Source organism: Salvelinus namaycush, chromosome 16 (genome assembly GCF_016432855.1).
Source record: "Salvelinus namaycush isolate Seneca chromosome 16, SaNama_1.0, whole genome shotgun sequence".
In the NCBI taxonomy this organism is placed as follows: Eukaryota; Metazoa; Chordata; class Actinopteri; order Salmoniformes; family Salmonidae; genus Salvelinus; species Salvelinus namaycush.
This window is the reverse complement of record NC_052322.1, coordinates 14,162,255-14,185,439: the sequence shown is the minus strand read 5'-3', so window position 1 is coordinate 14,185,439 and position 23,185 is coordinate 14,162,255. Positions and strand designations below refer to the sequence as shown.

At 47.7% G+C, this 23,185-nt stretch overlaps 1 protein-coding gene across 2 annotated transcripts in view; it reads right to left on the bottom strand.

The window, feature by feature from the left end:
- Positions 1 to 21,392, bottom strand: part of LOC120061027 (receptor tyrosine-protein kinase erbB-3-like) — a 37,529-nt gene extending 16,137 nt beyond the window's left edge. For both annotated transcript variants that reach the window (XM_039010514.1, XM_039010515.1), the window contains exons 1-11: positions 20,938 to 21,392; positions 15,048 to 15,202; positions 14,674 to 14,860; positions 3,066 to 3,200; positions 2,513 to 2,575; positions 2,110 to 2,228; positions 1,657 to 1,798; positions 1,409 to 1,522; positions 999 to 1,116; positions 814 to 887; positions 495 to 585 (exon numbers count right to left, since the gene is read on the bottom strand). In XM_039010514.1, coding sequence (XP_038866442.1) covers positions 495 to 585; positions 814 to 887; positions 999 to 1,116; positions 1,409 to 1,522; positions 1,657 to 1,798; positions 2,110 to 2,228; positions 2,513 to 2,575; positions 3,066 to 3,200; positions 14,674 to 14,860; positions 15,048 to 15,202; positions 20,938 to 21,016 — 1,277 coding nt within the window. In that variant the 5' untranslated portion in view covers positions 21,017 to 21,392. The remainder of the gene's footprint in view (positions 1 to 494; positions 586 to 813; positions 888 to 998; positions 1,117 to 1,408; positions 1,523 to 1,656; positions 1,799 to 2,109; positions 2,229 to 2,512; positions 2,576 to 3,065; positions 3,201 to 14,673; positions 14,861 to 15,047; positions 15,203 to 20,937) is intronic.
- Positions 21,393 to 23,185: the final 1,793 nt, after the last annotated feature.

Genomic DNA, 23,185 nt, shown 5'->3' with positions numbered 1-23,185 from the left:
GGGACATCGGGAGCAGAGGGGACAGGAGGGTGAGACACAAAGAGAGAGATAGAGGGATTACATACACCTGTGACATGCATGACAGGGAGCTTGACATGGGCTGTTCACACAAAAAAAGCAGCTTCTGCTATTATTAAAGCAAACAGAGGAGAGTATTAAATGACATATCCGGAGCGAATGACAGGATCGTGTTATATGACAACACATCACGAGGTTTGAGTTATACAGAAATAAGGACTTTCTCGCATCCACACGCACCAGGGGAGGCTGGTGGGAGAAGATATAGGAGGACGGGCTCATTGTAATGGCTGGAATGGAATTCATGGAACGGTATCAAACATGCGTTCCATATATTCAATTCCAGCCATTACTGTGAGCCCGTCCTCCTATAGCTCCTCCCACCAGCCTCCTCTGACCCACACACATACAGTCACACGTGCACACGCACACGCACACATAAGCACGCGCGCAAACACATACACACACAGCCTTACTTGTGAAGAGATCTTCCCTGTATGGTGGTAAGATTGGAGAACACTGACAGATCTGACAGCTCTTTAGGCCACGACTGGATGGCTAGGATATCTGGACAGCAGACACACATACAATGGTTAAGCAACCTTAGTTTACATGCATGCAAATATATGCACCTAGATAACACACGCACACACACATACATGCACACGCACACGCACACACACGCACGCACGCACGCACGCACGCACGCACGCACGCACACACACACACACACACACACACACACACACACACACACACACACACACACACACACACACACACACACACACATACCTGTTATCTCCTGGACAGAGCGGAAGACCTCCAGCTTCTTAGGGTCCAGAGGTGGGATATTCTTATAGTCATCGCTGGAAAACACAGATCAGCTCTACTCCACAGTACACACATGCACCAACGATGAGGACCAATGAAACGATCAGTGGAACCCCAAATGCGCCGTGTTTAATAAACTCACTTACCCAAGAATCCCTGTGACCAGGAAGTGCAGGCTGCCCTGTATCTTGGTGCAGTTGATGAAGCTGTCGATGTTACTGGAGTCCACCGTTTGTCTGTGCTCAGGACCTGTGCCCTCACAGGCTAGATTATGGAACAGGGAGAGAGAGATATTCTCCTCTTTAGTCATGGGAAAACTGTCATCATGGATCTTCGTAACTAACCCACGCGTCAACACCATAACCCCAAAGACCCGCAGTGCATACGTGTATCATTGAGCACACTGTTGTATCAATATGCGCATACCAGACCAAAAACGATAGAAATAACCACATGCAATCCTTGCACAAACTACCAGCATAATCTAGCAGCAGTAAATCAACAGCCATTGAAAGTGAATGGAGCCCTGGTGTGTGTAATTGACTGCTGGATCTACCTTTAGGGCACAGTCCTCCACAGAGCTCACACTGCCTCTGACCAGTCCTCTCCACCTCCTTCTTGTCTGGAGGACAGCCACTCACACAGGAGCTGCCATCCACCACGAAGTGGGCTGCGCAGGGGAAAGAGGGAGGGGGGAGAGAGAGAGGAGAGAGGGGGGAAGGAGGGAGGGAGGTAAGACATATGGAACTCAAAAGGAAGAATGTTATAATACCAATGGAATACACACACAGGGAGGGTACTCACTGGGGCAGTGGGAGACACAGATGGATCCGTACTGATACTTGGCGTTGGGGTTCGTCTCCATCTGAAACGTCTGCTTGTTGTAGATCAGAGTCTGGGGACACTGGGGCACACAGGACCTGGAGTCGTTGAAGTGGCCGCACGCCTGGGAGTCGGGAGGTAGACACACACAAGCACATACGCACATGCACATGGGTGCGCACACACAAACACATATACAGGAATGAATCACAAACTGCTTTACTGTATCAATCTTATTAGGCTTATAGGGCTACTCCATCACTTAAAAGAGAGCGGGAAAGAGAGAGCGAGACAGAGAGAGAGAGTGAGAGAGAGAGACAGAGAGAGAGTGTGAGAGAGAGAGAGATACAGAGCGAGAGAGACAGAGAGAGAGAGACAGCGAGAGAGAGACAGCGAGAGAGAGACAGAGAGACAGAGGCAGTACTCATCACTCACAAAGCAGTCCATATCCTGAGGTCCATTACAGCCGCCTGCACACTCTATGTGACAGCAGTCCCTGGGACTGGTCCCGAAACAACGACCGTTACACTGAGGGGCGCACACTGTCTTAGTCACTGAGGGGGACAGAGGAGGGTTAGTGAGGGGACAGTATGGTCAACAACATGTCACAAACCACAAAGAGAGAGAGTGGGAAGAAAGTAGACAGTGTGAGTGAGCGAGCTGGAAATAGAGTGAGGGATAGAGAGAGGAGAAGAGAGAGAGAGATTGAGAATGACCATCCAGAGACCATCCAGAAACCATTCAGAGACCATTCAGAGACCATCCAGAGACCATTCAGAGACCATTCAGAGACCATTCAGAGACCATTCAGAGGCAGAGCAGGCAGAGATGAACTTACAGATCTGGCAGTGCACTTCATCAGGCCCCCAGCAGTTCTCCCCACAGGAGGGGTGACAAGGCCCTACAGATAATGGAACATCATTATCAGTCAGATATAGCAGCCAATGGCTGACCCAGGAATAGTGGTCAAAGAGGTCAAAGTTCATGCTCTAGCCAGAGTTCGGAATCTCAACCGGAATGCTGATCTCTTTTTTTATTTTCCAAATACATCAGATCAGGCTCTAATCAAATCAAAATCAAATCAAATGTTATTTGTCCATATAAATAGTCTGGGTGGCCATTTGATTAATTGTTCAGCAAAATCAAATCAAATCAAATCAAATTTTATTTGTCACATACACATGGTTAGCATGTGTATGTGACAAATAACATTTGATTTGATTTGATTTTGCTGAACAAGTCTTATGGCTTGGGGGTAGAAGCTGTTAAGGAGCCTTTTGGACCTAGACTTGGCGTTCCGGTACTGCTTGCCTTGCGGTAGCAGAGAGAACAGTCTATGACTTGGGTCATAGCTCTAACTACATGTCCTATTCTAATGGACAGACACTGACCTCTCTCGCCGTTCAACTGGATGTCAATGGGAGCCTTGGCCCTATCCCTGTCCCTCACAATATCATCCCAGTTCACCCAGGGACCATAGCTCAGGAACCTGTTGTGGACGATCTGGACACCTCCCTCCAGAATCTCTGTAGAGAGAGTGAGTAAGAGAGAGGGAGAGAGAAAGTGAGGGAGAGAGGGAGAGAGAAAAATCAGTTGGCAGGAATTCTACAGGGAGACAGTTCCAATTTGACTCTCCTTACATTAAACAATAACCCAGACTTGCTGGAGCATGTAGGAAGAACCTGCTCTTTTCTGGGAAGCTGGAGGGTTTGTGTAAGATGTTAGACACATGTACACAAGCACACAGATACAACTTAAGGTGAAACCCTGTGTTGTTGGTAATACTGGAAACTCTGCTTTCACAGTATAGGTAGCGTCCCAAATGGTGAATGATTCCTTATATATTCCCTATATGGTGCACAAACTTTGAACAAAGCCTATGCTTTATAAAGGGAATTAGGTTGCCATTTGGGATGCACCCATAGAGTCATTAATCAGATCTTCACCATCAACCCTCCCTCTTTCCCCCACCTCAACCCCCCTTCTCACCCCCTCTCCCCCTCGCCATGCTACACTACACACCTGTCTGCACACTGAGGGTGTGGTGTACTACAGTAACCCCAAGAGATTCCTAGCTACTGCCTCCCACACACTCCAAACACCACATAGTGTCTTCTCAAGTATTCCACTTTGCACATTGGTAAGAGCAAACACATTACACATATTACATCGTTTGTCCTCCTTGTCTGGACTATCCTATTCTCTTCTGTTCTCTCTATCATTTCTCCTCCGTCCACCCTCTTTTGTTTTTCCTCATTTAATTGGTATTCTTTTAGTTCTCTCTCTAAGATTAGGGTTACGGTTAGGGTTGTGGTTGGGGCTAGGGTTGAACGGGGCTGTGGACATGAAGCTAGGGTTAGGGTTGTGGTTGGGGCTAGGGTTGAACGGGGATGTGGACATGAAGCTAGGGTTAGGGTTGTGGTTGGGGCTAGGGTTGAACGGGGATGTGGACATGAAGCTAGGGTTAGGGTTGTGGTTGGGGCTAGGGTTGAACGGGGATGTGGACATGAAGCTAGGGTTAGGGTTGTGGTTGGGGCTAGGGTTGAACGGGGATGTGGACATGAAGCTAGGGTTAGGGTTGTGGTTGGGGCTAGGGTTGAACCAGGATGTGGACATGAAGCTAGGGTTAGGGTTGTGGTTGGGGCTAGGGTTGAACGGGGATGTAGACATGAAGCTAGGGTTAGGGTTGTGGTTGGGGCTAGGGTTGAACGGGGATGTGGACATGAAGCTAGGGTTATGGTTGTGGTTGGGGCTAGGGTTGAACGGGGCTGTGGACATGAAGCTAGGGTTAGGGTTGTGGTTGGGGCTAGGGTTGAACCAGGATGTGGACATGAAGCTAGGGTTAGGGTTGTGGTTGGGGCTAGGGTTGAACCAGGATGTGGACATGAAGCTAGGGTTAGGGTTGTGGTTGGGGCTAGGGTTGAACCAGGATGTGGACATGAAGCTAGGGTTAGGGTTGTGGTTGGGGCTAGGGTTGAATGGGGATGTGGACATGAAGCTAGGGTTAGGGTTGTGGTTGGGGCTAGGCTTGAACGGGGCTGTGAACATGAAGCTAGGGTTGTGGTTGTGGTTGGGGCTAGGGTTGAACGGGGATGTGGATATGAAGCTAGGGTTAGGGTTGTGGTTGGGGCTAGGGTTGAACGGGGTTGTGGACATGATGCTAGGGTTAGGGTTGTGGTTGGGGCTAGGGTTGAACCAGGATGTGGACATGAAGCTAGGGTTAGGGTTGTGGTTGGGGCTAGGGTTGAACGGGGATGTGGACATGAAGCTAGGGTTATGGTTGTGGTTGGGGCTAGGGTTGAACGGGGATGTAGACATGAAGCTAGGGTTAGGGTTGTGGTTGGGGCTAGGGTTGAACGGGGATGTAGACATGAAGCTAGGGTTAGGGTTGTGGTTGGGGCTAGGGTTGAACGGGGATGTAGACATGAAGATAGGGTTAGGGTTGTGGTTGGGGCTAGGGTTGAACGGGGTTGTGGACATGATGCTAGGGTTAGGGTTGTGGTTGGGGCTAGGGTTGAACCAGGATGTGGACATGAAGCTAGGGTTAGGGTTGTGGTTGGGGCTAGGGTTGAACCAGGATGTGGACATGAAGCTAGGGTTAGGGTTGTGGTTGGGGCTAGGGTTGAACGGGGTTGTGGACATGAGGCTAGGGTTAGGGTTGTGGTTGGGGCTAGGGTTGAACCAGGATGTGGACATGAAGCTAGGGTTAGGGTTGTGGTTGGGGCTAGGGTTGAACGGAGATATGGACATGAAGCTAGGGTTAGGGTTGTGGTTGGGGCTAGGGTTGAACGGGGATGTAGACATGAAGCTAGGGTTAGGGTTGTGGTTGGGGCTAGGGTTGAACCAGGATGTGGACATGAAGCTAGGGTTAGGGTTGTGGTTGGGGCTAGGGTTGAACGGGGATGTAGACATGAAGCTAGGGTTATGGTTGTGGTTGGGGCTAGGGTTGAACGGGGCTGTGGACATGAAGCTAGGGTTAGGGTTGTGGTTGGGGCTAGGGTTGAACCAGGATGTGGACATGAAGCTAGGGTTAGGGTTGTGGTTGGGGCTAGGGTTGAACCAGGATGTGGACATGAAGCTAGGGTTAGGGTTGTGGTTGGGGCTAGGGTTGAACCAGGATGTGGACATGAAGCTAGGGTTAGGGTTGTGGTTGGGGCTAGGGTTGAATGGGGATGTGGACATGAAGCTCGGGTTAGGGTTGTGGTTGGGGCTAGGGTTGAACGGGGCTGTGGACATGAAGCTAGGGTTATGGTTGTGGTTGGGGCTAGGGTTGAACGGGGATGTGGATATGAAGCTAGGGTTAGGGTTGTGGTTGGGGCTAGGGTTGAACGGGGTTGTGGACATGATGCTAGGGTTATAGTTGTGGTTGGGGCTAGGGTTGAACGGGGCTGTGGACATGAAGCTAGGGTTAGGGTTGTGGTTGGGGCTAGGGTTGAACCAGGATGTGGTAATGAAGCTAGGGTTAGGGTTGTGGTTGGGGCTAGGGTTGAACCAGGATGTGGACATGAAGCTAGGGTTAGGGTTGTGGTTGGGGCTAGGGTTGAACCAGGATGTGGACATGAAGCTAGGGTTAGGGTTGTGGTTGGGGCTAGGGTTGAACGGGGATGTGGACATGAAGCTAGGGTTAGGGTTGTGGTTGGGGCTAGGGTTGAATGGGGATGTGGACATGAAGCTAGGGTTAGGGTTGTGGTTGGGGCTAGGGTTGAACCAGGATGTGGACATGAAGCTAGGGTTAGGGTTGTGGTTGGGGCTAGGGTTGAATGGGGATGTGGACATGAAGCTAGGGTTAGGGTTGTGGTTGGGGCTAGGGTTGAACCAGGATGTGGACATGAAGCTAGGGTTAGGGTTGTGGTTGGGGCTAGGGTTGAACGGGGATGTGGACATGAAGCTAGGGTTAGGGTTGTGGTTGGGGCTAGGGTTGAACGGGGATGTGGACATGAAGCTAGGGTTAGGGTTGTGGTTGGGGCTAGGGTTGAACCAGGATGTGGACATGAAGCTAGGGTTAGGGTTGTGGTTGGGGCTAGGGTTGAACGGGGATGTGGACATGAAGCTAGGGTTAGGGTTGTGGTTGGGGCTAGGGTTGAATGGGGATGTGGACATGAAGCTAGGGTTAGGGTTGTGGTTGGGGCTAGGGTTGAACCAGGATGTGGACATGAAGCTAGGGTTAGGGTTGTGGTTGGGGCTAGGGTTGAATGGGGATGTGGACATGAAGCTAGGGTTAGGGTTGTGGTTGGGGCTAGGGTTGAACCAGGATGTGGACATGAAGCTAGGGTTAGGGTTGTGGTTGGGGCTTGGGTTGAACGGGGATGTGGACATGAAGCTAGGGTTAGGGTTGTGGTTGGGGCTAGGGTTGAATGGGGATGTGGACATGAAGCTAGGGTTAGGGTTGTGGTTGGGGCTAGGGTTGAACCAGGATGTGGACATGAAGCTAGGGTTAGGGTTGTGGTTGGGGCTAGGGTTGAACCGGGATGTGGACATGAAGCTAGGGTTAGGGTTGTGGTTGGGGCTAGGGTTGAACGGGGATGTGGACATGAAGCTAGGGTTAGGGTTGTGGTTGGGGTTAGGGTTAGGGTTGAACGGGGATGTGGACATGAAGCTAGGGTTAGGGTTGTGGTTGTGGTTGGGGCTAGGGATGAACGGGGATGTGGACATGAAGCTAGGGTTAGGGTTGTGGTTGGGGCTAGGGTTGAACGGAGATATGGACATGAAGCTAGGGTTAGGGTTGTGGTTGGGGCTAGGGTTGAACCAGGATGTGGACATGAAGCTAGGGTTAGGGTTGTGGTTGGGGCTAGGGTTGAACGGGGATGTGGACATGAAGCTAGGGTTAAGGTTGTGGTTGGGGCTAGGGTTGAACCAGGATGTGGACATGAAGCTAGGGTTAGGGTTGTGGTTGGGGCTAGGGTTGAACGGGGATGTGGACATGAAGCTAGGGTTAGGGTTGTGGTTGGGGCTAGGGTTGAACCAGGATGTGGACATGAAGCTAGGGTTAGGGTTGTGGTTGGGGCTAGGGTTGAACGGGGATGTGGACATGAAGCTAGGGTTAGGGTTGTGGTTGGGGCTAGGGTTGAACCAGGATGTGGACATGAAGCTAGGGTTAGGGTTGTGGTTGGGGCTAGGGTTGAACGGGGATGTGGACATGAAGCTAGGGTTAGGGTTGTGGTTGGGGCTAGGGTTGAACGGGGATGTGGACATGAAGCTAGGGTTAGGGTTGTGGTTGGGGCTAGGGTTGAACGGGGATGTAGACATGAAGCTAGGGTTAGGGTTGTGGTTGGGGCTAGGGTTGAACGGGGATGTGGACATGAAGCTAGGGTTTGGGTTGTGGTTGGGGCTAGGGTTGAACGGGGATGTGGACATGAAGCTAGGGTTAGGGTTGGGGCTAGGGTTGAACGGGGATGTGGACATGAAGCTAGGGTTAGGGTTGTGGTTGGGGCTAGGGTTGAACGGGGATGTGGACATGAAGATAGGGTTAGGGTTGTGGTTGGGGCTAGGGTTGAACGGGGATGTGGACATGAAGCTAGGGTTAGGGTTGTGGTTGGGGCTAGGGTTGAACGGAGATCTGGACATGAAGCTAGGGTTAGGGTTGGGGTTAGGGTTGAACCAGGATGTGGACATGAGGATAGGGTTAGGGTTGTGGTTGGGGCTAGGGTTGAACGGGGATGTGGACATGAAGCTAGGGTTAGGGTTGTGGTTGGGGCTAGGGTTGAACCAGGATGTGGACATGAAGCTAGGGTTAGGGTTGTGGTTGGGGCTAGGGTTGAACGGGGATGTGGACATGAAGCTAGGGTTAGGGTTGTGGTTGGGGCTAGGGTTGAACGGGGATGTGGACATGATGCTAGGGTTAGGGTTGTGGTTGGGGCTAGGGTTGAACGGGGATGTGGACATGATGCTAGGGTTAAGGTTGTGGTTGGGGCTAGGGTTGAACGGGGATGTGGACATGATGCTAGGGTTAGGGTTGTGGTTGGGGCTAGGGTTGAACGGGGATGTGGACATGATGCTAGGGTTAAGGTTGTGGTTGGGGCTGTGTTTAGGGTAATACTTTAAATAGACTGCTAAATAGTCAATTAATGGTACCTGAACAATCTGCACTGACTATCTTACACTGACCCTATGCACACTCACTAGACTTTATATACACACCATATACACACTCACACACACTACACTGTCACTCCCACACAAAAGCCTCACCCATTCAAACAATATACACTCACACACTTTTACACTCATCATATGCTGCTGCTACTCTGTTCTTTATTTTACTCGTATTATTATCAATCCTCATGTCTAGTCACTTTACCCTGCCTTCATGTACATATCTACCTCAAATACCTTATTATTATCTATCCTGATGCCTAGTCACTTTACCCTGCCTTCATGTACATATCTACCTCAAATACCTTATTATTATCTATCCCGATGCCTAGTCACTTTACCCTGCCTTCATGTACATATCTACCTCAAATACCTTATTATTATCTATCCTGATGCCTAGTCACCTTACCCTGCCTTCATTTACATATCTACCTCAATACCTCGTACCTCTGCACATTGATTTGGTACTGATACTACCTGCATATAGCTCCACATTGATCTGGTATTGGCACTCCCTGCATATAGCTCCACTGTAACGTCCTGACCAGAGTTCTTATGTGTTTTGCTGGTTTAGTGTTGGTCAGGACATGAGTTGGGGTGGGTATTCTATGTTGTGTGTCTAGTTCGTCTGTTTCTGTGTTCAGCCTAATATGGTTCTCAATCAGAGACAGCTGTCAATCGTTGTCCCTGATTGAGAATCATATATAGGAGGCTTGTTTTGTGTTGGGGATTGTGGGTGGTTGTTTCCTGTCTCTGTGTTTGTGTTCTGCACCAGCTAGGACTGTGACGGTATGTTCTTTTGTTATTTTGTATAGTGTTTTTGTTTTGTCTATTAAATTCATTATGTCAAATTACCACGCTGCACATTGGTCCTCTGATCCTTCTCGCCTCTCCTCGTCTGAGGAGGAGGACGAAGTAGACTGCCGTTACAGAACCACCCACCAAACCCGGATCAAGCAGCGTGAGAACGGGCAACAGCGACAGCAGCAGCGGTACCAGGAGGAATGGTCATGGGAGCAAATATTGAACGGAGAAGGACCCTGGGCTAAGGTTGGAGAATATCGCCGCTCTCGGGAAGAGATGGAGGCAGCTAAAGCCCAGGAGCGGTGGTATGAGGAGGCAGCACGGAAGCGTGGCTGGAAGCCCGTGAAGAAACCCCAAAAATTTATTGGGGGGGGGGGGGCTAAAGGGTAGTGTGGCGAAGGTAGGTAGGAAACCTGCGCCCACTTCCCATGCTTACCGTGGAGAGCGGGAGTACGGGCAGACACCGTGTTATGCGGAAGAGCGCACGGTGTCTCCTGTACGGGTGCATAGCCCGGTGCGGGTTATTCCACCTCCCCGCACTGGGCGGGCTAGAGTGAGCATTGAGCCAAGTGCCATGAAGCCGGCTCTACATATCTGGCCTCCAGTACGTCTCCTCGGGCCGGTGTACATGGCACCAGCCTTACGCATGGTGTCCCCGGTTCGCCAACACAGCCCAGTGCGGGTTATTCCACCTCCCCGCACTGGACGGGCTACGGGGAGCATGCAACCAGGTAAGGTTGGGCAGGCTCAGTGCTCAAGGGAGCCAGTACGCCTGCACGGTCCGGTAGATCCGGCGCCACCTTTCCGCCTCCTGTGCGTCTCCAGAGCCCTGTACGCACTGTTCCTTCTCCCCGCACTCGCCCTGAGGTGCGTGCCCTCAGCCCGGTACCACCAGTGCCGGTACCACGCACCAGGCCTATAGTGCGCTTTGAGAATTCAGTGTGCCCTGTTCCTGCTCCACGCACTAGCCTTGAGGTGCGTGTCTCCAGTCTGGTACCACCAGTTCCGGTACCACGCACCAGGCCTATAGTGCGCATCGAGAGTCCAGTGTGGCCTGTTCCTGCTCCCCGCACTAGCCTTGAGGTGCATGTCTCCAGTCCGGTACCACCAGTTCCGGCACCACGCACCAGGCCTACTGTGCGCCTCAGCGGGTCAGAGTCGGCCGTCTGCCCAACGCCGCCTGCACTGCTCGTCTGTCCAGCGCCGTCTGAGCTGCCTGCCTGCCCAGCGCCGTCTGAACTGCCTGCACTGCTCGTCTGCTCAACGCCGCCTGCACTGCTCGTCTGTCGAGCGCCGTCTGAGCTGCCTGCCTGCCCAGCGCCGTCTGAACTGCCTGCACTGCTCGTCTGCTCAACGCCGCCTGCACTGCCTGCCTGCCCAGCGCCGTCTGAGCTGCCTGCCTGCCCAGCACCATCTGAGCCATCCGTCTGCCCAGCGCCGTCTGAGCCATCCGTCTGCCCAGCGCCGTCTGAGCCATCCGTCTGCCCAGCGCCGTCTGAGCCATCCGTCTGCCCAGCGCCGTCTGAGCCATCCGTCTGCCCAGCGCCGTCTGAGCCATCCGTCTGCCTAGCGCCATCTGAGCCATCTGTCTGCCCAGCGCCATCTGAGCCATCCGTCTGCCACGAGCCATTAGAGCCGCCCGTCTGTCCCGAGCCATTAGAGCCGTCCGTCAGTCAGGAGCCGCTAGAGCCGTCCGTCAGTCAGGAGCTGCCAGAGCCGCCAGCCAGTCAGGAGCTGCCAGAGCCGCCAGCCAGTCAGGAGCTGCCAGAGCCGCCAGCCAGTCAGGAGCTGCCAGAGCCGCCAGCCAGTCAGGAGCTGCCAGAGACGCCAGCCAGTCAGGAGCTGCCAGAGCCGCCAGCCAGTCAGGAGCTGCCAGAGCCGCCAGCCAGTCAGGAGCTTCCAGAGCCGCCAGACAGTCAGGAGCTGCCAGAGCCGCCAGCCAGTCAGGAGCTGCCAGAGCTGCCCTACAGTCATGAGCTGCCCTACAGTCATGAGCTGCCCTATAGTCATGAGCTGCCCTACAGTCATGAGCTGCCCTACAGTCATGAGCTGCCCTACAGTCATGAGCTGCCCTACAGTCATGAGCTGCCCTCCAGTCATGAGCTGCCCTCCAGTCATGAGCTGCCCTCCAGTCATGAGCTGCCCTCCAGTCCGGAGCTGCCACTCAGTCCGGAGCTGCCACTCAGTCCGGAGCTGCCACTCAGTCCGGAGCTGCCACTCAGTCCGGAGCTGCCACTCAGTCCGGAGCTGCCATTTGTCCTGAGCTACCTCTCTGTCCTGAGCTACCTCTCTGTCCTGAGCTACCTCTCTGTCCTGAGCTACCTCTCTGTCCTGAGCTACCTCTCTGTCCTGAGCTACCTCCTAAATCATGTGGGGGCCTTGGGGAGGATTCTTAGGCCAAGGTCGTGGGCGAGGGTCGCCACTCAAAGGACGCTAAGGAGGGGGACAAAGACAGTGGTGGAGTGGTGTCCTCGTCCACCGCCGGAGCCGCCACCGCGGACAGATGCCCACCCAGACCCTCCCCTTGAGTTTTAGGGGTGCGTTCGGAGTCCGCACCTCGGGGGGGGGTACTGTAACGTCCTGACCAGAGTTCTTATGTGTTTTGCTGGTTTAGTGTTGGTCAGGACGTGAGTTGGGGTGGGTATTCTATGTTGTGTGTCTAGTTCGTCTGTTTCTGTGTTCAGCCTAATATGGTTCTCAATCAGAGACAGCTGTCAATCGTTGTCCCTGATTGAGAATCATATATAGGTGGCTTGTTTTGTGTTGGGGATTGTGGGTGGTTGTTTCCTGTCTCTGTGTTTGTGTTCTGCACCAGCTAGGACTGTGACGGTATGTTCTTTTGTTATTTTGTATAGTGTTTTTGTTTTGTCTATTAAATTCATTATGTCAAATTACCACGCTGCACATTGGTCATCTGATCCTTCTCGCCTCTCCTCGTCTGAGGAGGAGGACGAAGTAGACTGCCGTTACATCCACATTGATCTGGTACTGGTACTTCCTGTATATGGTACTTCCTGTATATAGCTCCACATTGATCTGGTACTGGTACTCCCTGTATATAACTCCACATTGATCTGGTACTGATGCTCCCTATATATAGCTCCACATTGATCTGGTACTCCCTGTATATAACTCCACATTGATCTGGTACTGGTACTCCCTGTATATAGCTCCACATTGATCTGGTACTGGTACTCCCTGTATATAGCTCCACATTGATCTGGTACTGGTACTCCCTGTATATAGCTCCACATTGATCTGGTACTGGTATTCCCTGTATATAGCTCCACATTGACCTGGTACTGGTACTCCCTGTATATAGCTCCACGTTGATCTGGTACTGGTACTCCCTGTATATAGCTCCACATTGATCTGGTACTGGTACTCCCTGTATATAGCTCCACATTGATCTGGTACTGGTACTCCCTGTATATAACTCCACATAGATCTGGTACTGGTTCTCCCTGTATATAACTCCACATTGATCTGGTACTCCCTGTATATAACGCCACATTGATCTGGTTCTCCCTGTATATAACTCCACATTGATCTGGTACTGGTACTCCCTGTATATAGCTCCACATTGATCTGGTACTGGTACTCCCTGTATATAGCTCCACATTGATCTGGTACTCCCTGTATATAACTCCACATTGATCTGGTACTGGTACTCCCTGTATATAGCTCCACATTGATCTGCTACTGGTACTCCCTGTATATAACTCCACATTGATCTGGTACTCCCTGTATATAGCTCCACATTGATCTGGTACTGGTACTCCCTGTATATAGCTCCACATTGATCTGGTACTCCCTGTATATAACTCCACATTGATCTGCTACTGGTACTCCCTGTATATAACTTCACATTGATCTGGTACTCCCTGTATATAACTCCACATTGATCTGGTACTCCCTGTATATAGCTCCACATTGATCTGGTACTGGTACTCCCTGTATATAACTCCACATTGATCTGGTACTCCCTGTATATAGCTCCACATTGATCTGGTACTGGTACTCCCTGTATATAGCTCCACATTGATCTGGTACTCCCTGTATATAGCTCCACATTGATCTGGTACTGGTACTCCCTGTATATAACTCCACATTGATCTGGTACTCCCTGTATATAGCTCCACATTGATCTGGTACTGGTACTCCCTGTATATAGCTCCACATTGATCTGGTACTCCCTGTATATAGCTCCACATTGATCTGGTACTGGTACTCCCTGTATATAGCTCCACATTGATCTGGTACTGGTACTCCCTGTATATAACTCCACATTGATCTGGTACTCCCTGTATATAGCTCCACATTGATCTGGTACTGGTACTCCCTGTATATAACTTCACATTGATCTGGTACTCCCTGTATATAACTCCACATTGATCTGGTTCTCCCTGTATATAACTCCACATTGATCTGGTACTGGTACTCCCTGTATATAACTTCGCATTGATCTGGTACTCCCTGTATATAACTCCACATTGATCTGGTACTCCCTGTATATAACTCCACATTGATCTGGTACTGGTTCTCCCTGTATATAACTTCACATTGATCTGGTACTCCCTGTATATAACTCCATATTGATCTGGTACTGGTTCTCCCTGTATATAACTCCACATTGATCTGGTACTCCCTGTATGTAACTCCACATTGATCTGGTACTCCCTGTATATAACTCCACATTGATCTGGTACTCCCTGTATATAGCTCCATTCTTGTTTATTTTATTTTATTCCTCTTCTTTTAGTTACTATTTATTTTTAATCATTCTTTTTTTTTAACTTAGCATTGTTAGGAAAGGTCCGTAGTCAAGCATTTCACTATAAAGCCTACACCAGTTGTATTCAGTGCATGTGATAAATAACGTTTGATTTCATTTGATTTGTATCCTACTTTAAATCCTTGTCCTCTTTGGACCTGTGTGGTACTGGAGCTTCACTCTGCCTGGCTCTCTCTTTGACCCAGGGTAGCACCGGTTCAATTTATCCACTATCCCTCCTTCTCACCTCTACTCTTTCCTTCTGTACTCTCCTCTCTCATCTTCCTCTACCCACTCCCTCCTCATCTCCCCTTCCTCCCTCTCCTCACCGGTGAGGTGTGTGAGTCCCAGGTGCTGCAGGCCATTGGAGCCCTGCTTGGGGTAGTTGAGGAACACAGAGAGGGCGAAGCCCCGGTCGTACAGGCTGTTACCACGGATCACACGCAGCTGTTCCAGAGGCAGCCGTCTGAAGTGGTTCATGGCGATTAGGATGTAGCCTGTTACCTCTCTGATGGTCTGGACGGACAGGAGTTAGAATAAGGTTAGAGACAGTCACATTAACAGATTACCTCGATTGCCAGTAGAGGCCTGATGGACATGTCTCATGGATTAGAAGAAGAAGACAAAGACGAAGAAGATGACAACAACAACAACAAAAACAAGAACAAGAACAGAGAATAGAACACAATGGCTGCTCTCTCACCCCTAGGAAGGAGAAGTCCCAGTCACTTTCTATCTGGGTGATCTCCAGGTTACCCATAATAATCTCGCAGCCTGTGTAGCGGTCCTTGATCAGGTTGTACTGGTTCTCCTGAGATCCTGTGGAGCTCAGCCCATTCTGGGTACCAGGACACACCACTGAGGAAACACACACAGGGAAGAAGGGGCATCACACTACAGACGGTTTGTTGTCAGAGTTGTTCATATAATGAATCGGTCAAATTCCATAGCACTTTTCTACAAATACTTATGTCACAATGTGCTCAACAGACTTAGTGTACCTGGACATTTGGATTCATCGCGTTGATGAGTGATCTATAATTGTGATGAATAATCTATTGGCACTTTGTCTGATGTTTTGTACATTGATTTGTCTGAAACGTGTCTGTAGCTGTTTTTGATGTTATATCTGTTGATATGTCTGAAATGCGTCTGTAGCAGTGTCTGTAGCTGTGTTTGATATTAGATCTGTTGATATGTCTGAAAAGTGTCTGTAGCAGTGTTTGATGTTAGATCTGTTGATATGTCTGAAACATATCTGTAGCAGTGTTTGATGTTAAATCTGTTGATATGTCTGAAACATGTCTGTAGCAGTGTCTGTAGCTGTGTTTGACGTTATATCTGTTTATATGTCTGAAACGTGTCTGTAGCTGTGTTTGATGTTATATCTGTTGATATGTCTTAAACGTGTCTGTAGCAATGTCTGTTGCTGTGTTTGATGTTATATCTGTTGATATGTCTGAAACGTGTCTGGAGCTGTGTTTGATGTTATATCTGTTGATGTGTCTGAAACGTGTCTGTAGCAGTGTCTGTAGCTGTGTTTGATGTTATATCTGTTGATATGTCTGAAACGTGTCTGTAGCAATGTCTGTAGCTGTGTTTGATGTTAGATCTGTTGATATGTCTGAAACATATCTGTAGCAGTGTTTGATGTTAAATCTGTTGATATGTCTGAAACGTGTCTGGAGCTGTGTTTGATGTTATATCTGTTGATGTGTCTGAAACGTGTCTGTAGCAGTGTCTGTAGCTGTGTTTGATGTTATATCTGTTGATATGTCTGAAACGTGTCTGTAGCAATGTCTGTAGCTGTGTTTGATGTTAGATCTGTTGATATGTCTGAAACATATCTGTAGCAGTGTTTGATGTTAAATCTGTTGATATGTCTGAAACGTGTCTGGAGCAGTGTTTGATGTTAGATCTGTTGATATGTCTGAAACATATCTGTAGCTGTGTTTGATGTTATATCTGTTGATATGTCTGAAACGTGTCTGGAGCAGTGTTTGATGTTATATCTGTTGATATGTCTGAAACGTGTCTGTAGCTGTGTTTGATGTTAGATCTGTTGCTATGTCTGAAACGTGTCTGTAGCAGTGTCTGTAGCTGTGTTTGATGTTATATCTGTTGATATGTCTGAAACATGTCTGTAGCAATGTCTGTAGCTGTGTTTGATGTTAGATCTGTTGATATGTCTGAAACATGTCTGTAGCTGTGTTTGATGTTAAATCTGTTGATATGTCTGAAACGTGTCTGGAGCAGTGTTTGATGTTAAATCTGTTGATATGTCTGAAAGGTGTCTGGAGCAGTGTTTGATGTTATATCTGTTGATATGTCTTAAACGTGTCTGTAGCAATGTCTGTAGCTGTGTTTGATGTTATATCTGTTGATATGTCTGAAACGTGTCTGGAGCAGTGTCTGTAGCTGTGTTTGATGTTATATCTGTTGATGTGTCTGAAACGTGTCTGGAGCATTGTCTGTAGCTGTGTTTGATGTTAGATCTGTTGATGTGTCTGAAACGTGTCTGTAGCAATGTCTGTAGCTGTGTTTGATGTTAGATCTGTTGATATGTCTGAAACATATCTGTAGCAGTGTTTGATGTTAAATCTGTTGGTATGTCTGAAACGTGTCTGGAGCAGTGTTTGATGTTATATCTGTTGATGTGTCTGAAACGTGTCTGGAGCAGTGTCTGTAGCTGTGTTTGATGTTATATCTGTTGATATGTCTGAAACGTGTCTGGAGCAGTGTTTGATGTTATATCTGTTGATATGTCTGAAACGTGTCTGTAGCTGTGTTTGATGTTATATCTGTTGATATGTCTGAAACGTGTCTGTAGCAGTGTCTGTAGCTGTGTTTGATGTTATATCTGTTGATATGTCTGAAACATGTCTGTAGCAATGTCTGTAGCTGTGTTTGATGTTAGATCTGTTGATATGTCTGAAACATGTCTGTAGCTGTGTTTGATGTTAAATCTGTTGATATGTCTGAAAGGTGTCTGGAGCAGTGTTTGATGTTATATCTGTTGATATGTCTGAAACGTGTCTGGAGCAGTGTCTGCAGCTGTGTTTGATGTTATATCTGTTGATATGTCTGAAACGTGTCTGGAGCAGTGTTTGATGTTATATCTGTTGAAATGTCTGAAACGTGTCTGGAGCAGTGTTTGAAGCAGTGCAGGCCATAACCCCTCTACATGTAGTGGACCAGGCCTGAGGCTGATAGAGGGTGGATGGGGCGGAACATGGTCTTGCCAGACAAAGAATAGCATTGTAAAGGTCTGAGCTATAAATGTGAACAGTGTGTCCCAGTCAGACTCCAAGTAAGAGTGATGAGTGATACAGTGACAGATAGTACTTCTGTGTGTGTGTGTGTGTGTGTGTGTGTGTGTGTGTGTGTGTGTGTGTGTGTGTGTGTGTGTGTGTGTGTGTGTGTGTGTGTGTGTGTGTGTGTGTGTGTGTGTGTGTGTGTGTGTGTGTGTGTGTGTGTGTGTGTGTGTGTGTGATAGAGGACCCACAGTGCTGAGATCATGGTAATGGGACAAAAGGCCATGTGTGAGAGGAGAGCTCCAGTCTGGTCAAAGGAGGGGAGATAGAGAGGCAGGAAGGAGACATGGAGATCATCTCTTATTTACCACTTATAACAGTCACATTCACAGATATTGTGCAGTGTAAGCTCTACACATTCACCGTAACATCTCTCTATGTGGTGCAGACACATTCATGGCGGATATGCATATGCTGAATGTGTAGGGAAGGCTCCTCCAATCGAAACAGCATCAAAACACACAACACCGTATTGACACATTCTATCATATTTTGGCTACATTATGCATGCACATTGTGCATCTGCAGATACACAATAGTTGAGAAGGATATCCTTCCCCCAAAGGTCGACAATCCACAGGAGACAAAACAAATCTACTATACAGTACTGTCATCTAAATCTATTCCATAGCTATTCCACCCGAGCAGTTGCATGCGTGACTGGACACAATGAAATTAAACTGTTCTTCCTTATTAATACATTAGTCATTAGCTTCAACTGTCTCGATTGTGTTGGCAGCTGTAGCTCACAATTGAATGGGAACACCTTATCACTACATCATGGGTGCTCTTCTTATCAGTAGCTTGTGAATGATATCAGAGGATGACTAACACATGGAGAGGTGAAGGTTGACAAGGATGGCTCTTAAAATGTTGAGAAGTCTCGGAGGCGTGCGCACTCGCATAGAAGGACGTATGCATGCGCACGTACGTACACAGGCACGTACTTACGCACACACACACACACACATCCTATGGGTAATCCATATCTTTGTACACTCGTTCATTCACACATAGTCCTGAGCAAATATTGTCCCAGAAGAGGAGTGGAGTTAGAAAGGACAACACAAAGCACCTAATCCAGCCACGGCACACACTGACTCGGGCTCAAAGGGCAGTTTGAGCCCTCTGCAAACACATAGATGGGAGTGTGGACTGGACAGAAAAAAAAGAGAGAGTGAGGAAAAATCCATCAGGAAGTAAAATATAGACGGATGCACGCGCACACAAGCACATATTCCTATTTTGCTTTAAGCATCGAAGCATGCGCCACTGAAATGATCTCTTATCTACCAGAGAATTGGGATGTCGCGTTAATAACTAGTCAATTCCAACATGAACTGCAAAATACACAAACTACAACCAACTATTGTATACACCCAACTCAGCGCTCCTCACTGGTAAACAACCGCCAGCAGTCACTCAAAGCAACAAGTGTCATCAATTTGAATGAGCCAATTGACCTCCAGTGTCCTTTACAACAGGGGCAATATACTCTCAGTCACTTGTGTCCCCTGACACAGGATATCAGCTCTGTGTGTGTGGCACATTGCCAGCACTGGCTAAATGGCTGACATATAACTGCAATCAGAAAGGCTTATTACAGTGTGGTAATGGGTGTAGCAAAAGTTCCCTCCTCTGAGAGAAGAACAGAGCAGCTATCTGACCTCTAAAATAGGGAAGGGAAGGGGGGGAGTGAGAGAGCTAGGGGAGAGACCGGAGATCGAGAGAGAGAGAGAGCGAGAGAGAGACAGAGAGCTGGAGCTAGAGAGACAGAGAGAGCAATAAAGAGAGAGAGAGAGAGCTAGAGCGAAAGAGAGAGAGAGTGAGAGAGAGACAGAGAGCGAGAGAGAGCATGTGCGACAAGAGCGAGAGAGAGAGAGAGAGAGACAGAGAGAGCGAGCATGTGCGACAAGAGCGAGAGAGAGAGAGAGAGAGAGAGAGAGAGAGAGAGAGAGAGAGAGAGAGAGAGAGAGAGAGAGAGAGAGAGAGAGAGAGAGGGGTAGAGAGAGAAAGAACAAGAACGGTAGAGTGAGAATGAAGAAAGAAAGATAGAAAGAAAAAGAGAGAAGGATATAAAAGGTTTTGGTTAATGACTGAAACTGTCAACTGAACACCCCCCAAGAGGTGCTTAATGAGGCATATACTGAGTCAACCTTGTCATAGTCTACACACAATAGGACATTGTCTACCTTAATTGAGTCTACATGTTCTTGTCCCACTAAACAGCCCATGAGTTGCATTAAACCAACCAGAGGTTTCCCACTTTCAAGTGAATGAAACAGCACCTAAAACACTTAGGTGTATCATCATCTGAGTCCACCGCAACAACCTGACAAAAGCCTTGACTGATACTTGTTCTAGTGTTGGAGATGCTGACCTGTCACTGTCAGAACCACAGGTACTTGTGCTGTGTTCAGGTGTTCTGCTCTGTTCTACTGTTCTGCTCTACTGTGACTGAAGAGAGCAAACAGGTGATTCCTCTACAGTCACCAAGACCAGGAGATAGACCAACACATCCTCTCACGTGAAACGGGAAAATAACAGTGAACAGTGTATCAGTGTTTTGTTACTTGTGGTGTTTTATGTTTTTGTGTGGGCCCCAGGAAGAATAGCTGCTGCTTCGGCAAAAGCTATTGGGGATCCGAATTAAACCAAACCAAACCAAACTTTGGGAACAGGAATGTAACCTCTTGAGAAATAGACTTTTGTTTGTGTGTGTGTGTGTGTGTGTGTGTGTGTGTGTGTGTGTGTGTGTGTGTGTGTGTGTGTGTGTGTGTGTGTGTGTGTGTGTGTGTGTGTGTGTGTGTGTGTGTGTGTGTGTGTGTCTGTGGTTTGGTTTTACTATCCTTGTGGGTACCAGAAGTCTAGGATAGTAAAACAAGGAAAATTTGGACCAGTGGGGACATTTTGCCGGCCCCCACAAGGAAAATGGCTATTTTAGGTTTAGGTTTAGGGTTACATCTAGGGTTAGGGTTAGGAGTTAGGTTGAGTTTTAAGGTTAAGGTTAGCATTAGGTTAAGGGTTAAGGTTTAGGGGTAGGGGTTATGGAAAATAGGATTTTGAATGGGAATCAAGGATAGTAAAACAAACGTGTGTGTGTGATACATTCTCATGAAAAAAATCAAAACAATTCAAGAATGCTTGATTAAAAGAGTATGAACAGCCTATACACACTGAACTGATTTCCTGGTTTACAACTCTATATGCGAAGTTTGTGGTTGATTTTTTTGGCTATTTGATTTAGTGACACATATCACCATTCATAAAATCACCTACCTTCCTGTGTTTGAGACGACGTGTGCTGTAGATATGATATAAACATAACACACAGAACGGACACCTGCCAACAGTCCATGCTTAGGTCCAAACCAGTCCAATAATAACCATGTCCAGGTCGAGCAGGTCGGTTTAATCCCCAAGATGTCCTCGATTTGTTAATGAGACGTTTGTTTTTAAAAGCAATAAAAATCAGAAAATTATGGCTTCAAGATAGATTTTCAGAAGACTCAAGTCCACTTTCAGTTGATGCTAGTCCAAGTTTCAGTATCACGGTGACTTCAGCTTTCACTGGAATACGTAGCCTAAAGTTAATTTACAATGTTGCAATATCTTGAAACAACAACAAAAAACATAAACGATTTTGATTTTTTTTGTTGTTGATACAATTCTGATATGGTGCGTCAATTTCGGAGTTTGGCAAACGTGAACTAGTTTTTTTTACGCTCAGCTCTCACTCCCTAGCAGTGATCCACACAAGACAGCTCACTTGATTGGCCAGATCAGTTTGTTTTACCGATCGGAGGTCGTTCCTTCTGAGCGCTGAGAAAATCCATTTCATGTGGCTACTGTAAAACATTTCCAGAATATTTGCAACGAATAAAAGGTCAAGGATTCATCTGATATACAATTATATGAAAACAACCATATCTAGACAAATGTGAAAGTCAAATCACAGTAAATGCGCTTATTGTAGTAATGGAATAAACCAGTTGATGGATCCGGTTTTCAATCTGGTTATTGCTTGGGTGAATCCTGTAGTTAAAATTATTAGGCCTACACAGACATTCAGTTACTCAAATTTGTGAGAATAATAACAAGTGTAGGCTAATAACAACATACTTGCTTATCCATGAAAACACATCTTAATAAAAGCTTAGTAGGCTTCCGAAACTATATAAGAACTGTATTTAGCATAATCCTAAATGTGGGTATTTTTGTTCCATGTAGAGTATTTGGGATGGGACCAGTGTTACTTTCATTCAGTGTCAGGGTTAGGGTCTGAGAGGCTGTGCTGTCTCTATGCAGTGAAGGGCAGTATTGTTCTCCAGCCCTGTCAACTGGTTAATCAGTGCTGCTTTGATACGTATGGAGTAGCCTGTCACAATGGCATCATTGTCAAATGGTCAAGTGACATCTGATCCCAAACCCAGAACATAGAATCTATGCTACAGAAGGGAACACAGAACACACAACACAGAACACATAACAGGGCCAACATTCCATGGCATGTGACACTCTGAAAAGAGAGCAGCTAACTTCACAGGAAATAAATAGCTGGTTGTGATGAATATGTAACACAGTGTTGTTATTTCCGTTTCCATAATGAGGGACTATAGATGAGCTGATGTAAAGATATATTCACACGCTTAGACAAAGCATAGTAGGTTGAAAATGTGTAGGAGCAGTGGCATTTGACTGATGTACATGAGTCTTATGATACTCATATTACACATATACACTACCGTTCAAAAGTTTGGGCTCCCTTAGAAATGTCCTTGTTTTCCATGAAAACATACATGAAATTAGTTGCAAAATGAATAGGAAATGTAGTCAAGACGTTGATAAGGTTATAAATAATGATTTTTAATTTGAAATAATAATTGTGTCCTTCAAACTTTGCTTTCGTCAAAGAATCCTCCACTTGCAGCAATTACAGCCTTGCAGACCTTTGGCATTCTAGTTGTCAATTTGTTGAGGTAATCTGAAGAGATTTCACCCCATGCTTCCTGAAGCACCTCCCACAAATTGGATTGGCTTGATGGGCACTTCTTACGTACCATACGGTCAAGCTGCTTCCTCAACAGCTCAATAGGGTTGAGATCCGGTGACTGTGCTGGCCACTCCATTATAGACAGAATACCAACTGACTGCTTCTTCCCTAAATAGTTTTTGCACAGTTTGGAGCTGTGCTTTGGGTCATTGTCCTGTTGTAGGAGGAAATTGGCTCCAATTAAGTGACGTTCACAGGGTATGGCATGGCGTTGCAAAATGGAGGGAAAGCCTTCCTTCTTCAAGATCCCTTTTACCCTGTACAAATCTCCCACTTTACCACCACCAAAGCACCCCCTGACCATCACATTGCCTCCACCATGCTTGACAGATGGCGTCAAGCACTCCTCCAGCATCTTTTCATTTTTTCTGTGTCTCGCGAATATTCTTCTTTGTGATGCAAACACCTCAAACTTAGATTTGTCTGTCCTTAACACTTTTTCCCAATCTTCCTCTGTGTTCTTTTGCCAATCTT